The 14,580-nt window shown below is 37.2% G+C and overlaps 1 protein-coding gene across 1 annotated transcript in view; it reads left to right on the top strand.

The window, feature by feature from the left end:
* Window positions 1–2,118: 2,118 nt before the first annotated feature.
* LOC121297831 (N-terminal EF-hand calcium-binding protein 1-like) overlaps window positions 2,119–14,580 on the top strand; it is a 31,613-nt gene continuing 19,151 nt past the window's right edge. The window contains exons 1-2 of the mRNA XM_041224349.1: window positions 2,119–2,418; window positions 8,997–9,021. Of these exons, the coding sequence (XP_041080283.1) occupies window positions 2,290–2,418; window positions 8,997–9,021 (154 nt within the window). The 5' untranslated portion in view covers window positions 2,119–2,289. The remainder of the gene's footprint in view (window positions 2,419–8,996; window positions 9,022–14,580) is intronic.

Here is a 14,580-nt window from a genome sequence, read left to right as displayed (position 1 = left end):
TGAAATTTCAAGCGGATTTGTGGGTAACTGGCATTCATTTAACTAAATTATTTAGAACAAAGGTGACATCAGTAAGAATGACGTACACGGATGCAAGATTAAAAAAATATATTTGTAACAGGATGACTCTAAACAGGCACATTATCACCAGTAACAAAATTGCAAGCAGTCCTATTGGCGACCATGCCTAACCGTTCTGTGCATGATCTGACAGATTTTAAAGGGCAATTGTAAGAACGACAGGAGAACTAAGTAAAATGTATGCAACAGGACAAAAAACAAAGGACTGTGTGCATACTGGTTTACCACCTCATTGCAACTTGTAAAATATATCTATCTATCTATATATATATATATATATATATATATATATATATATATATATATATATATATATATATTTAGTGTTATATATATTATATATATAGGTTAGTGTTAAGGTATTAAGCAAAATGCAATGCACACTAGAATATTACAAATAAACAAAAAGAAAACTTTAAAGTAATAATGAAAGTGCACAAATTACAACATAAATACAAGACTTTTATTTTTTATCTTTTTGTTTTTATTTTTATATATTTATGTATTGTCTTATGTATTTATTTTATTGTATTCTTCCTTTTGTCATATATTAGTACATACTGTTACCATTTTTTCCTTATTTGCATTTTATTCATAAAATTATTTTTATGTATTTATTTATTTATTTAGTCTTTGTCATTGTCATTGCTTGTTTATTGTGTGGCCACACCTGGTGTGTTGTGATACAAAAAAAATTCTTTGTAGTATTAGAATATTGTAGAGATTCAAAATGGATTATTTTTGTAAAGTTCTGAAGACACATTTGAATGTAAACATCAACCTCTCTTTCCTACTTTCACCCGAACAAAACATATCTGAGGTCTTGAAAGCCTGAGATTAATTATTGTTTAGTCAGTCCAATAAAAGGTATCACACCTCCTTTTTGTCTAACAGGATTCAGAAATGCAGAATTGTACATCAATTAGGATTGCAGTCATATCTAAAATTCAGTGGATTTTTATTTCTATTTATTTATTTATTTATTTTTAAATCACCAGTCTAAATGAATGCAGGAAACAAAGGAGGATGATCAAACAATTTGTTGACGCTGACAACTGATGATAAACAAACCAGAATAATATTACATCATTATAATATGTTTTAAACCCTCATACAGATTCACTTGAATAAGAACTCTCAAGTGTGGCAGATGCAAACTGAAATAAATACACTTTTACTGACAATACTACAATTCCATGTTTTAAAATAAAATATATTAGACTATTTTCCAGGCAGAGAATTTGGCGTCCCCTCTTTTTTTGAGGACTAATTCATTCAGACTGGGCAGGTGGTGTCAACTAGGTGAGAGAGTTTTCAGGCAGAGAATTTCTGATTCAGGATTCAATTGCAAAGGCTGGGTTCATTAAATCACAGGCTCAGGTTGAGATCGGAGATCAAGAACATATTTGGTATAGTTTGACTCCAGTATTTATGTCTATCTTGTCCCAGTAGACGTCACCTCATCCTCTCTTGCTTATGTGGTTACCATGTGTTTGAAACACTCTCATCCTGGAGTATGCCCTAGCAAACACATTGAACAGGCCTACAGAAAGTTGCAGTATGCATATTAAAACTCACAGGAGCTTGTCGTTTTAAAACATTCAAAGCACGTTTGTATTATTGTCTTCGTAATGGCAAGTAGGCAAATCCAAATGCATGATCCAAACTGCCTCTTCATAGCTTAATCATCACCCTCACATTCTCCCAGTCTCTCTCTGACCCTCCTCTTCCACAGTTTGCTAAAATATAAGTGGCAGCTCTGTTGGGTAATCTATAGAGCTGCTGCTATGTTATGCATCTTTCCATGATTTGTTTGACTGAGGAAGCACTATTTCAATGCAAGTTCGAAATCTGTTTCTTTATTTTTTTGAAAAACCTAAATAGGTTTCAACATTAATGACCACTAGGTGGAGCCGTTAAAGTGGAGCAGAATCGGTTCTTCTGTACTGTATGTATATCAATGAGTAGAGCGCTGTCTTGGAGGGGGCGGGGCTCCTTTTTAACTAAGGAAAGTTGCTTGGCTGTAAAAAACGGCATCGGCTCAGTAGCTCAGCATCCTTTGGAAGCAGACTCCGATCCCCATCTGATTAAAGCGGTATCCGGGGTGTCTGAACACGCATTGAATACTGTCAACTAGATAACCTGTCTCACTGGAGCTGGAGTGACCCAAGGTTTATTTAAGAACTATTCCCTTTACATTTTTTAAAAATGATGGCATGCACCGAGATGATCACGATGTGCCTCCAGTCTGCAAAACAGCAGCACCTGCACTCCAAGCAGCAGCAACAAATGCTGCAGAAGAAAACCCCAAGCCAAGGGCTTTCCATTCTCCACGATGTGAGTATATGCACTGTGCTTTATTATCGCACTGCTGTAATAGCCTCGTAGTATCGGTACTGTAAGGTTGCAGGCAGAATGTCATACCTACGGATTTACCCATATGAAAATAGGCGACTCACTGCGAATTTTAGATACATTTGTTTTTATTGTTGGTTATCGATTTTAGGCTACGCACAAAAGTAAACTTTTAAAATAATGACAAACGCATTTAAAGGTATGGTTATTATTTTTTGTTGTTTTGTTTTACTATGAAAGTGTATTACAAAAAATTGATTAAAAAAAAACAAACAAAACAAAACAAAACAAAACAAAAAAACTCAAAATGTCTTTTGCGGTATTTCTGTAAGAGGGGTACAGACCTCCCCAAAAAAACAACTGTAGACATCACAACCAGAAAAAAAAAACCATGCTTTTTTTTGTTAATTAAAAGCTGCCAACTTTAATATTCATTCTGTAAAGTTATTACAAAACAAATGCCAGTCACATAAAAAAGTATGACATTTATCATGTGTTGATCATTAAAAAATAGATTTGAATTTCTGTTACTGGTTTTTGTTGCATTACCAAATTATATAACAAAAATAACTCCTAACACTGGTGACATAATAAAACCCTGCCCCAGTAGAACAAAACAAAACCCATCGAAATTCATTTCTAAGAGGACAATGGAGAGTGGTTAAAGGTGCAGCTGCCGGCTCTGTTTGTTTAAGTAAATCCCACTGTGAAAATGCTTTGAACCTGTAGGTGACTGCAGCGCTCACATTCTGAGGTGGGGGATGTGCTGGCGTAGAAGCAGTCATCTAGAATGAGGTGTTGGGTAAAAGACTATTTCTGTAGAAGTGCAGAATAATGAAGGAGGTGGTGCTTTTAGTAAAACTTCTGAAAGATTAAAAACACTATCTGAACATCCGAAAAAGTTTAAATGATGGACCTGATGTAAGCAGGATTTATTCAGTGTGACGCAAATAGCTGACTGTGTAATTACTGGAATTTATCGTTGTGTAAATTGGCTAGCTTGTAGACAGTTTGTAAACAATTATGCATATCTTTGGTTTTGAGTTGAGTTCATAATTCTTATTTCAACATTTAGCTTTATTATTATTATTATTATTATTATTATTATTATTATTATTATTATTATTATTATTATTATTAGTTCTAAAGCTGCTTTGTGGAGGGAAAAAGAAGTAACCTGAGTAGACAACACAAGACCACCGGGTGGAGCTGCGTGTTATTCAAAAAAACAACCACAATATTTATTTGCACAGCCCTTCTGTGTAGTTTAATTCCAGAATAATAATAAAAATGATCTATTTCTAAACATTATCACTGTTAGTTCCTAGGGTTCATAAGACTGTATTGGTCATTTTAGTTTCAACACATGACACATGCTGTTAATCAGATATAAGCTTTAGTCTCATTATAGTAACAGTCATGTCTGATTGAAAAACTTTATTTACATTGTATTGATGGTGTTTGCTCTGGCTGTAGTGCTCATGAAATACAAAGGACTATGACACTGGCTATAACCAGGCTATGGTAATGCTAAGTGATCGTCTTCTCAACACTGCACCAAAGTACATCAGTAGTCCTGCTACTGCGTGGCAGGTTAGTCATCTGGGCTCCACCACCTTCCCTCTCCCATGACAGATTCCACACGTTCTCATTGTGAACCCTCCACTGCTATCTAGAAGGTCAGAGGCTGGCAGAGGCTTCCTGATCTTTAACCCTTCTATCTCCCATCAGCATCGGCAGTTGCTTTATATAGCTTTCAAGCTGTCACATAGATGCAGTGCATCAGAACAGAGTAGAACCACATATGACCAAGCTACCACTGATCTGAGCTCAAGTGCAGCCTGTTTTATAATTGGTAACCTGCTAAAAGTAATCTGAACGGACTCAGCTACCATGAACATTACATCATACCCAATGTTAAAGCATGTTGTGATTGTGATACAGAGCCCTATGTCAATACTGGATGTTAACTCACTGTGAATCTGCAGAGCTGTAGAAATCGGTACTCCACCCGTCATTGTGTTATATACTGTACTTTTAATCCGCTAATCTGGTAAATCTTAAAAGCATTTTAGGCAATCCTTCCTCTATTTGTGAAATCTGCTATCTCAGGGGTTAAAACTGCTTGGACTAAAACAATTCCTCGGCCCCAGCCTCCCCCCGAGTGCAGTGTTCTATTTGGGATACAAATGACAAGTAAGGAGCAGCTTGTGCTGAGATTTGTTTAAAGTTAATAAGCTGCTGCAGGGGAGATAAAGACTGTAGGACACAGGAAGGCAGAGAGAACGCCTGCATTGAAGAATTCCCCAGCCTCCTAAATTACATGCATACAGATGAAGGGTTTAGCAGTATACTCTTGGGAAGATGCCATCCGTCCTGATATCAGTGAGCGAGAGAAAAGAGCACAGCTCTGAGCTCACATAGTTTGATGGGAGATATAAGAAAACGGATGCAAAACACAGCTGTGACTCAACATATTTTCTTTCATGAGTTTATCGTTTTCAGTAGCCAATAGCATTGCTATGTGGCCTGCAATCCTTGTAAAGGCCTAATTTACTATAACGATGCATGAAAGATCAGTTAGACACACTCAGGTGGTTTTCTAATGGAAAAGAGTCAAAGATACTGATGTAATGAGAATATTGGAATGGTAGCCTCTTACTGTACGGAGACCCATTTAATAATTCAGGCCATTGACATTAACATTGCTAAATCAGGGTTTCAAATTGTTGTGACATGCTGTAGTTTTCAAAGATCATTTATATCATTAATTACACTGTAACGCATGGTCATGAATGAAGTGAAATCTTGAAATCTTACCTCATTGTACTCGATAGACAGTTGGGTGCATAATAACAAAAAAACACGGTACAACAAAGCGACACCAAAAAGCACAAATTGGTGTCATCATCAGTTGAAGCTGCCATTTATCATACTCTCCCTGACAGGCATCGCAGTATGAGAGCAGTGGAGTGAGAGTTTTGAAGGAGCTTGTGCTGACAGCCGTGTGATGGTGAGCATTTCAAACTACACCAGTATGGAAGAGAGAGTGGGCAGGTGTGTACAAGCACGGCTTATGCACAAATCAATTCTTCATGGTCGTTGACTGAGGCTGGGCTTGAATGGGCTACCTCAGGGTCCGTGTGACATTGTCTCTACCACTGTGCAAATAAGATCTGTTTGAATGAGTAGTTGTCAAGCTTATTTCTTGCTTTGTACATCAGGAGCATCTTGAGTTCAATAACACTGAGAGGTCCTAGTGAAGAGGTGGTAGTCTTTCAGGTACTGTGCACAGAAATGTCACTGTTTTGTCATGATGCCCAGACACAGAGAAGGAATAATGCTCTATGACACGGGTTATTGGCCCTGTTTCACTATATTGGGCACATGTATGGATTTAGTAATACATCTTTTGGGTTCCTTTTTGGACCCTTGCTGTCTGCACTGTTCATTCTTTCTGTGTTGTCAAAGGCTTGTCAAACAAAGGTAAAGGTCTTCACTAAGTCTTTTGGTGATTATCAAAAATGCTCAGTTCAGTAATATCAGACAATTTGGTTTTATATCCTGCTTGTTTGAGTGGCCGTTGTTTAGCAAGTCCTTTCTAGCTTTAAAAATAGATAATATTTAACAGTTTTTCACGCATACATAATTGCCAGAGATAGCTACTAACTGCGTATTAGATTCATTATGATGAGGCATACAGGGGACCTAATGGGATGAATCTATCGCTGGCTATTGGAAATTCAAGGACAAAATTGTTCATATTCACCACCACATGTCTCTTGCATCCATAATAGATTAATCTTGCTTTAATACCTAAGAGCTAATATAATTTGATGCTCTCTATTTCATGTGTAAAATTACACCCTAGGTGTCCTAACCATTTTGTGGCAAGAACTGTTCTGATAATAAGATAACATTTCAAGACATACATATTGCCTCTGCTTTTGCAATAGTAAGAAATGGGTTTTAGTTTATAAGGTAAAGAACAGAAGCTAAATGTGATTAATGACCTGACAAACCTTTAATTTGAGCTATTTGAACAGCATCTAATGACCTCAGTATCGTTTTACTATCCAGAAAAACTCATTACGTGCAATTGTGATCCACTTTGCTATGCATAGTCCTGCAATATCTTTTTTTTTTTTTTTTTTACACAGAATCTTAATTGGTTTTTAATATTTTTTGCACATTCTGGTCTGTTTAGGTAATCAATAAAGAGGAGCTTTTAAGCCAGGGAAATGTAATGAGCTTGATGTCACTTCCCTGGAACTGTGTTATAGAAAGACCTCCCCCTTTCCAGCCTCTTTCTTGGTTACAAGACCAGGCAATCACCACTCAGCTGGAGATTTTTCAACAGTTACTGCAAGCTCCAGGAAGTATTCGGTACTGAAAGAGAACGGTTGTATTGCCCAGTTGATTAGTGAGTCAGAACCTGAGAATACATTGTGATTATGTTGAAGAGAATAACCAATTTGCTCTGAACTCACTGTTCAGCATTTTTAACCCTTTTTCACACTATGTAATTAAGTGTAATTCAACGGCATTGCTTCTTATGTAACCCATTGCCTTGTGTGTTATAAAGAAAAATTGTTACAATGTTCAGCTAAGCAGATCATGTTTATTCGCAAAGGTCCCTGGCTTACTATAGCAATTACTGACTCATTGTTATTTTCCATGTTTGTACAGCTGGTGGCCACTGATTTTGTGGCTCCCCACATGTTTTCACAAAACTGTACAATAGCATACCGATAAGACAATGCAACTGTGTTAACGTCTAACAATATAAAATTGCTGTACCAAAACACGCCCTAATTACTCTAGGCTATGATCCTAGCATTTAGCTAGGGTAAGCTGAAAGCGGATGGTAATTGTAATAAGGCAAGTAAGTTGTTTGTGATTATGTAACTGTATGCAGCCAATGTCACAGGCAGTAAATTATAATACTGTTCAATGAAGCTGTAAATTTCGGTGGCAATTCTTGATTTAAAATTGCGCCCAAGAAAAGGGTGTAAAGAAACAAACAAACCTGCAAATACTGCTAGCAGCAGCAGACCAAACTACACTGCAATAAACACTACGGAAGGGGGATCCAAGAGTCGGGAACCAATGAAATGCTTCTGGTTGACCAGGTTGGAGTGAAGCCGCCGATCTTCAATTCAGAAGACATTTTGACAGGAAGACCTGATGCATAACCAATATGAAATGAAAATAACTAGTCAAGACTGCTTTATGACCATTGTTATGGTCATAAAAATATCAAAAAGATATGCAGGAATACTCGCAACATGACAGGAAACTAGGGAAGGTAGGTTTGATTCTCCTGGTCTCCTAGACATTGCAAAACAGTGCATATTTAAACAATGTATTTGATTGAAGGTTAATACAAAAGAAGGACTGGAAGGTTTATGTTTAGACTAGGACTGACAGCAGCTATCCTTGAGAATGAATGGGACTGGTTGGTTTAAAATAAACGTTCATGTAAGCGCTTGCACTGTGAACCCCTGTGTTCTGCAGTGATTGATGGTTATTGTTCATTACTGACTCAGGATGGTTCATCACTGTGAATAGGGATGCTGATGATATGGGAGTGAATCAGGGGTTCACTTAGTAATTTAGATATTCAGGTGTTGTAGTAAAATTTTAATAATGAGAAATTATGTTAGCCAGGGCCTTGAGAGGAATGTGAATGAGAAGATACAATAATGCAGAGCTTCCGGGGGATCTTATTATGGTATGTACTGCACTTCAACGACAGTTCAGGGAACAATACTATTACATAAAAGGCATATTAGTGCCTTTTTCTTCAAGTGATTTTAGCTAACAAAATAATTCCATTAATCTTTGTGTTTCCATTTGCTACACACGTCTCAGTTGTGCAGTCTATATAATGAAGTTCATTTTGGACCACGGTATCTGGTACTGCATTAGTCTAAAGAAAGATCTCAGTGTCTGTTCTTTACTCTCATGAAATGTGTTATATTTGCACTTCCCTCCCAGGTTATTTCACCTCAACTATCACACACACCATTAAAGACACAATAAAAAGTCTGCCGAGGGTTTGCCACGTTTGTGTGTTTGCGTGTTACAGTTCTTTCTTATTTGTTTTGATTACTTGATTGATCTTTTTTAATTGTGTCTTGCTTCCACTGAGATCTAGTTCATGCTCTCATAAGAATTGAGGCTTGGGTTGAAATACAGCGAATGTTGGTATGGTGAAGGTGGTGCAGTTTAAAAGTGTAATTACCAAGGTTTTAAAAAAACCTTTTCAGACATTTTCATTATAATAACTGCTTTCCTGCAAATCCATTCTCGTTTTGCTGTGGATTGTTTGGTGCTATTCTGGCTGACATCATATTGTAGATTCCTTGAAAGCTGAACGAGAGGTAAGAACATGATTATTACAGATCTGGTTTACATTGCACATTTCATAAGGAGGAACTGAAGTAAATTTGTACATCAAGGCTCAATGCTTCTTGATATAAAACACAAAGATTGATCTTGATTAGTTATTATTATACAATAATAATAATAATATTTTTCTTCTTTTTTTGTTTCAGATTTTTCGACGAGCTGACAAGAATGGTAAGATTAATTTTTGCTTGAAGAGTTTGTTCTTTCTGGGGTTTTCCTGCGAAATTAGTTGAGAGAGAAAAACTCAACGTTTTACATGTTTAAAAATGTAGAAAGTCAACATTCATGAGGTGCTGTTCTTATTCCACAAATATTGAGGTCCCAGTAAGCAGTCGGATTGATAATCGGCATCCTTGTGAGTTAAAAAATAAAAAAACACACGGCACTCCATTAACGTTGAAACCCAATGTATGGAAAAGAAAGTTTAAACCTCAAGTAAACAACTGTATTAAGATTCCAAAATGAGATCTGGTTTAAAAAGTAATTCATTGTATTGAAAGCTGTTGTGGTGTAAGCAAGGATAAACCAATGAGTATTACTGAGTCCCATTTTAAACTCAGCAGTGCTTAAATAAACTAGAGAGATTGCAGTATTCCTGATTACTGGTAATATGACATCATTTTCTATCTGTACTGTGCCTGCTTGCTTCAAAAAATCTAAATCAATACGATATGAATTGTACTCAAGTAGGGATGAAAATTGGACTGCCATTGCTTAGCGGTTTCATCCATTCCTGATTTTACTGTGAGTTTAATAGCTTGTTACCAAGACACTGTGGAGTCTAGGAGTCTTGTTTTCATCCCTGTCAGTTATTCTAATGTTAGTCAGTTTTTCTTGTCAATTATTTTTGTAATTAGACATGAACTATAAAAGCTAGTCAAAATATCAGGAACTACAGTGCACCTGCAGTGGAATGATTTATGAATTGAGGCGCTTGTGTTTGAGGAGGATTAAAGGCCCTAAATTGCTCCTTGAGGCTGAAGCTGGAATATGAGCAGGTCTGTGCTCCAAACTAAGATATATAACATTATACATTAAACCAGCACTCAACCACTGCAGCGCAAGCCTGGCAGATTACAAAACGATGCTGTTTCGAATGTTCCGGACCTATGCTGTCACTCTGCAGGGACCTAAAGCACTCTAAGACATTATCGCAAATTTAAAAATATTTTTTATTTCACAACTAAAGAGGCAGAGCAAGGCATTCCAGAAGAGGTTTTAATGAGGGTTCCTTTGACAAGTTAATTGGTGTGTTTTCTAAAGTGTTCTACAGTTTTCGTCTCAGTATTTCTGGTTGAACTTTAGCTTTGGAATAGCCTGTCTCAATTGAAAACAGTTGCTGCTAAAATTAAGAGAATATTTACTCTAGTAGGGTAAATATTCTCTCCCTTTCTCTCCAGTCTGGGTGACTTTATTTTTTTTACTCTGACTGATTTTCTCTTATGGAAGAGAACAGGTAAGAAAGAGCTCTTAAACTACAGCCAGCAGCAACTGGAATGGAATCGATTCAGAAACGACAATCAATCATTGGTAATCTGGGAACCATAATGGTTCATTCTGTTTTGTTAAACCGGATTATCAGTCTTCTATTAAATTCATATTTTTGCATATGAACAAACATCTTAAACTTTGTGTGGTGTACAGCAGTCCATTAAAATCACCTGCCATAACATTGTCAGTAGGCTGTATAAGGCTGGCAAGGCGGATACAGGGAAATGCATCTTTTATATATTACAAACTTCTCTTGATAGGGGACAGCATACACTATTTATACAAAACAGGTTTAATCAGCCTTTACTGTGTGTGCTATGTATTGCATTATCCTGTATTTTGACCCTGTTGTGCCTTAGAATTGTACATTTAATTTTCTTTTTCAATTTTACATCTTGTACAGTTTCCACCAAAGATTGTTCATTGACTGTTACTATAGAAACTGACCCAGATTCACTGAATAAGTGTGTTGGGTGTGAATGTGTTTTTCCATAACTTGGAAAAGAAATGCAAGGGAAACATATAGATGATTCAATACTGAGTTGAATGGTTCGGGTCTTAAAAATCAAACAGCATCTTTAACTATTGCTTTTCAATTGACTGAAGCATGGAGACATGCTTTTGTTTTACATTATATGTGTAACGCTGGGAGCCCCTCTTTCTAATTTTAAGTCCTGCATTGCACAAGCCCATCAGCTAAGATCAAGAAACAAATTTACAGATGGGGTCATGAAACTGAAAAAACAATAACTGCAATGCATCATGTCTACTGTTGACAGCTTTTGAGAGAGGCAATTCCCTGTCTAAGAATTTGACAGTAGAGCTGCCGATACAATGTGACAGATCAAATGGTGAAGACCAACATCAGTGTTTGTCCTTGGTGAGGTTGAATGAAGAGCCAGTTCAACTGAGCCAGCAAATTTGACAGAGGGCATGTGGCAAGGAAAATATCATTTGAAGAGGTAATTAAAACCTCTGACGAATGTAGTTTCCTAATCAAACCAAAGATCAAAATAATTCTCCAATACTTTTTGGTATTTTTTTACTGTCTTGTTACAATAATGCTACATTGAAACATTCTGCATATTGAATGGATTCCTTATGCTAATGTTTGAAATCTATACAGCATCATATACATTCAGAATTTGAATCCTAGCAGTGTTCAGTGTTATGCCCTTCAGTTTCCAAGGTTACCAAGGCTGTCCTGTTGTGTTGTATCATTACACCTCTGCTGAAGAGGAATCACTAAGAAAGAAAGAAAGACACATGTTCAGGATTGGCTGCTGGGGCTGTTTCTGGGCAGATTCTAGTGAAATCAGCTCAAAACACTGTTTTATTTGAATTCTCTGTTGGGTTGCATGCTTACATCCTGAAATAATGTGTGGAGGAGTGACACTAGGGGATAACTGTAGGGGATAGATTTCACAGATTAAGAAAGACAGAGCTTTCTTTTTGAAAGGCTTGCATGATATGTATAGATTGGAATTTCCCCTGGCATTGCTAATTTGCTAAGAGAATGAAACATTAGTGGGAATACAATGCAGCAGATCTTCACCAAATTGTAGTGAAATACAAAACATGTAATTTCCAGTGTCAGTGTTTTGGATATTCCAGTTATGAAGCACTTTGGAGAGACTGTACCAATCACACTCTCTGATCTTTAAGAAGTTCAGGCCCCCGGAGGAAAGCATGCCATTCGCTCTGCAGGATTATTTGATTTGGATAGAACAGAGAAACTAATACCTTGACTGTTTCTTCAGTCCTGTGTGATTGTTTCTTTCTTCCAAACTCATTGTAACAGGGCTTTAGCAGTCATATTGCAATATGAGCACGTTTGTATAGAAGCCCTTCATTATAATAGGATTTTGACTGGGATTTACACAGAGTTCAGCTGTATTGTTAAGATTTTTAATATTTTTTAGACAGCATGTTGAACTGATTTCAGCTACAGTTATTTGATTATTGATCATGGCTTTTAACCCTCATAAGGACACATCGGAAAACTGACTTTCCTGGTAACCTGGCAGTAAAACAATATATAACTAACAACTGGAGTAAGTGAATGAATGAAAATGTGTATATGAACACTAATTTGCTTTTCCTTTACTTCTAGTCATCATTTGGTATAATTTGTTGTTTATGCAATGCAAAATGGATGACGCCCAATGAGCACAGCTGTCTCCCCTAGCAAGTGAAGGTACCACTGTATTCTGGATGATGTAGTTTATTCTAGGAATGTGCCACATGAGATATCATTGGAAAGCCCCAAGCGTCCTCTTTCATTTGGTATATTGACTGTGTTCCTAGCTCTTCCTAGTTACAGGCACTTGAACACAACTACTGATTTGCTGTGTGTCACTGAATGAGGGGCTGGTAGAAAGTACTCATACAGGCATGCCTGATCAATGGAAAACGCAAAGCCTGCACTTTTAAATGACGTTGAAACTGGAGCACTATCTGTTGAAGTGACCGAGTCATAGGCAACAAACGAAGCTTAGGAGCTGACTCATGTCACATGACTCAAGCCTTAGTTTCGTTTTGCTGTAGTTTCACTTAGGAACGTCTGTTCAGGACATACAATACATCATTGGAAAGCTCTAATTCTTTCAAACGGGCTTTGAATCAGGAAGCTAGCTATTACGGTGCCTGTGATATTCACGTGAGAAGGTCAGGCTTGTCAATACACTACATGGACCGAATGGATCCCAGGTTACCTTATGAGGGTTAACTATTTATGCATTGATCGATTAAACACCTTGATGCCTTATTTGGAACCTCATGCTTCATGTATATAATCATATCTTATTAGCACAAGCATGAGGAAGATGAAGTGTTCTCTTTCAATGCATCAATTATTGTTGATTATTACCTGTCCGGTATTCAATTTGGAAAAATGGTTACTGATTTCATCTCTATTTTCAGCTCTTCCCTTACTGTTTCTCTGTTATTACCTATATTCAGGGTGGTTCAAATCAGGTAACCTTGTTGCCAAATGCGACCTTCAATTTTAGTATGGCCAGTAGATTTTACCATCGCCACTGGTAAAAAAATATCTTAAGTCGCCACTAAGGATTTACAGGATATGCAACAGAACTTTGGTTCTGTAATAAAGGCTTTCTGCTTAACTGTCAGAATCTGCATCACCCTGTTGATCTCACAGAGCTAATCCTTTTGTGGAACCAGACCCCCTTTCTTGTTTCCACCAGCCAGTCAAATTAGGGTAGAACGGAAATTCATTCTGCGCTGTCTGTAGTTCGGAAGAGGCGGCTATTGCCAAAATTAAGAAACTAAAAAACTTTAGAAGCAGGTAGGCTCCCCTCACCCCAACATCAATAAGGGACGAAAGGTATGCTGAGGTATCTGTGCTGCTGCTGATTAGGAGGAGCTAAAAGAATGTTAGTATTTTAGCCAGTAATTGAAAAATAAAGAACTGTGTTCACTTCCCTGGATTTTTTATATAGTTGTCTTCCCTGGCATTTGATTAATATAAGTCTATTTCCTGGCATTTTATGCATATACGTTCCTCACTGGCATTTTATGCACACAGAAAATAGTTCCCTGGCATTTAATGTCAAGAGTTCCCTGGTATTTATTGTATATAGTTCCCTGGAGTTTGATGGAGTTAGTTCTCTGGCACCTCGATTGTATATAGTTCTCCTCCCATAATTGAAAGATAATTAAAAAAAAAAAAAAACACCCATTACATGAAAACAAAGCATGCAAAAGCAACATGTGTGCAAAATATACTCATATTGTCCCCATTTGAAAATGTTGGCCACCATAAAAGTTCACTTGGCCACCAGGTTTTGAAAGTGGCAAAATAGCCTCCAGGAGTGATTTGTCCCACCCTGCTTATATTAGCCATAGACTTTCACAGTGGGTCCCTTTTAGAAGCATTTCTATGGTGCTGTATCCCAGTAAAGGATCCCCTCACAGTCACTGATTCGGCTATTAGCCGCATTTCCCATTACGAGAGCCAGAACATATGAAAACAATGAGGAAACAGACTCAGTTATGTTGAACTAAATATTGCAAGGATATGCACAGTAGAACTCAGGAGGCAGCGGCAATGACGAGCTCGGTACACATCCAATGTTTGAGATAATGATTTCAATGAGGAAAGGTAGTACAGTACAATCCCTTTTAGGCAACATGCAGCCAGATACATGGGAATTCGTTGACACTAATAGTTTACAAGAGCCTGCTGCATTACAGCCACACAGTTGATTCAATAATAAT

The sequence above is a fragment of the Polyodon spathula genome, chromosome 23 (assembly GCF_017654505.1).
Source record: "Polyodon spathula isolate WHYD16114869_AA chromosome 23, ASM1765450v1, whole genome shotgun sequence".
Lineage (NCBI taxonomy): Eukaryota > Metazoa > Chordata > Actinopteri > Acipenseriformes > Polyodontidae > Polyodon > Polyodon spathula.
Note: the sequence above shows the minus strand (reverse complement) of the source record. Positions and strands in the feature narration are given on the sequence as shown.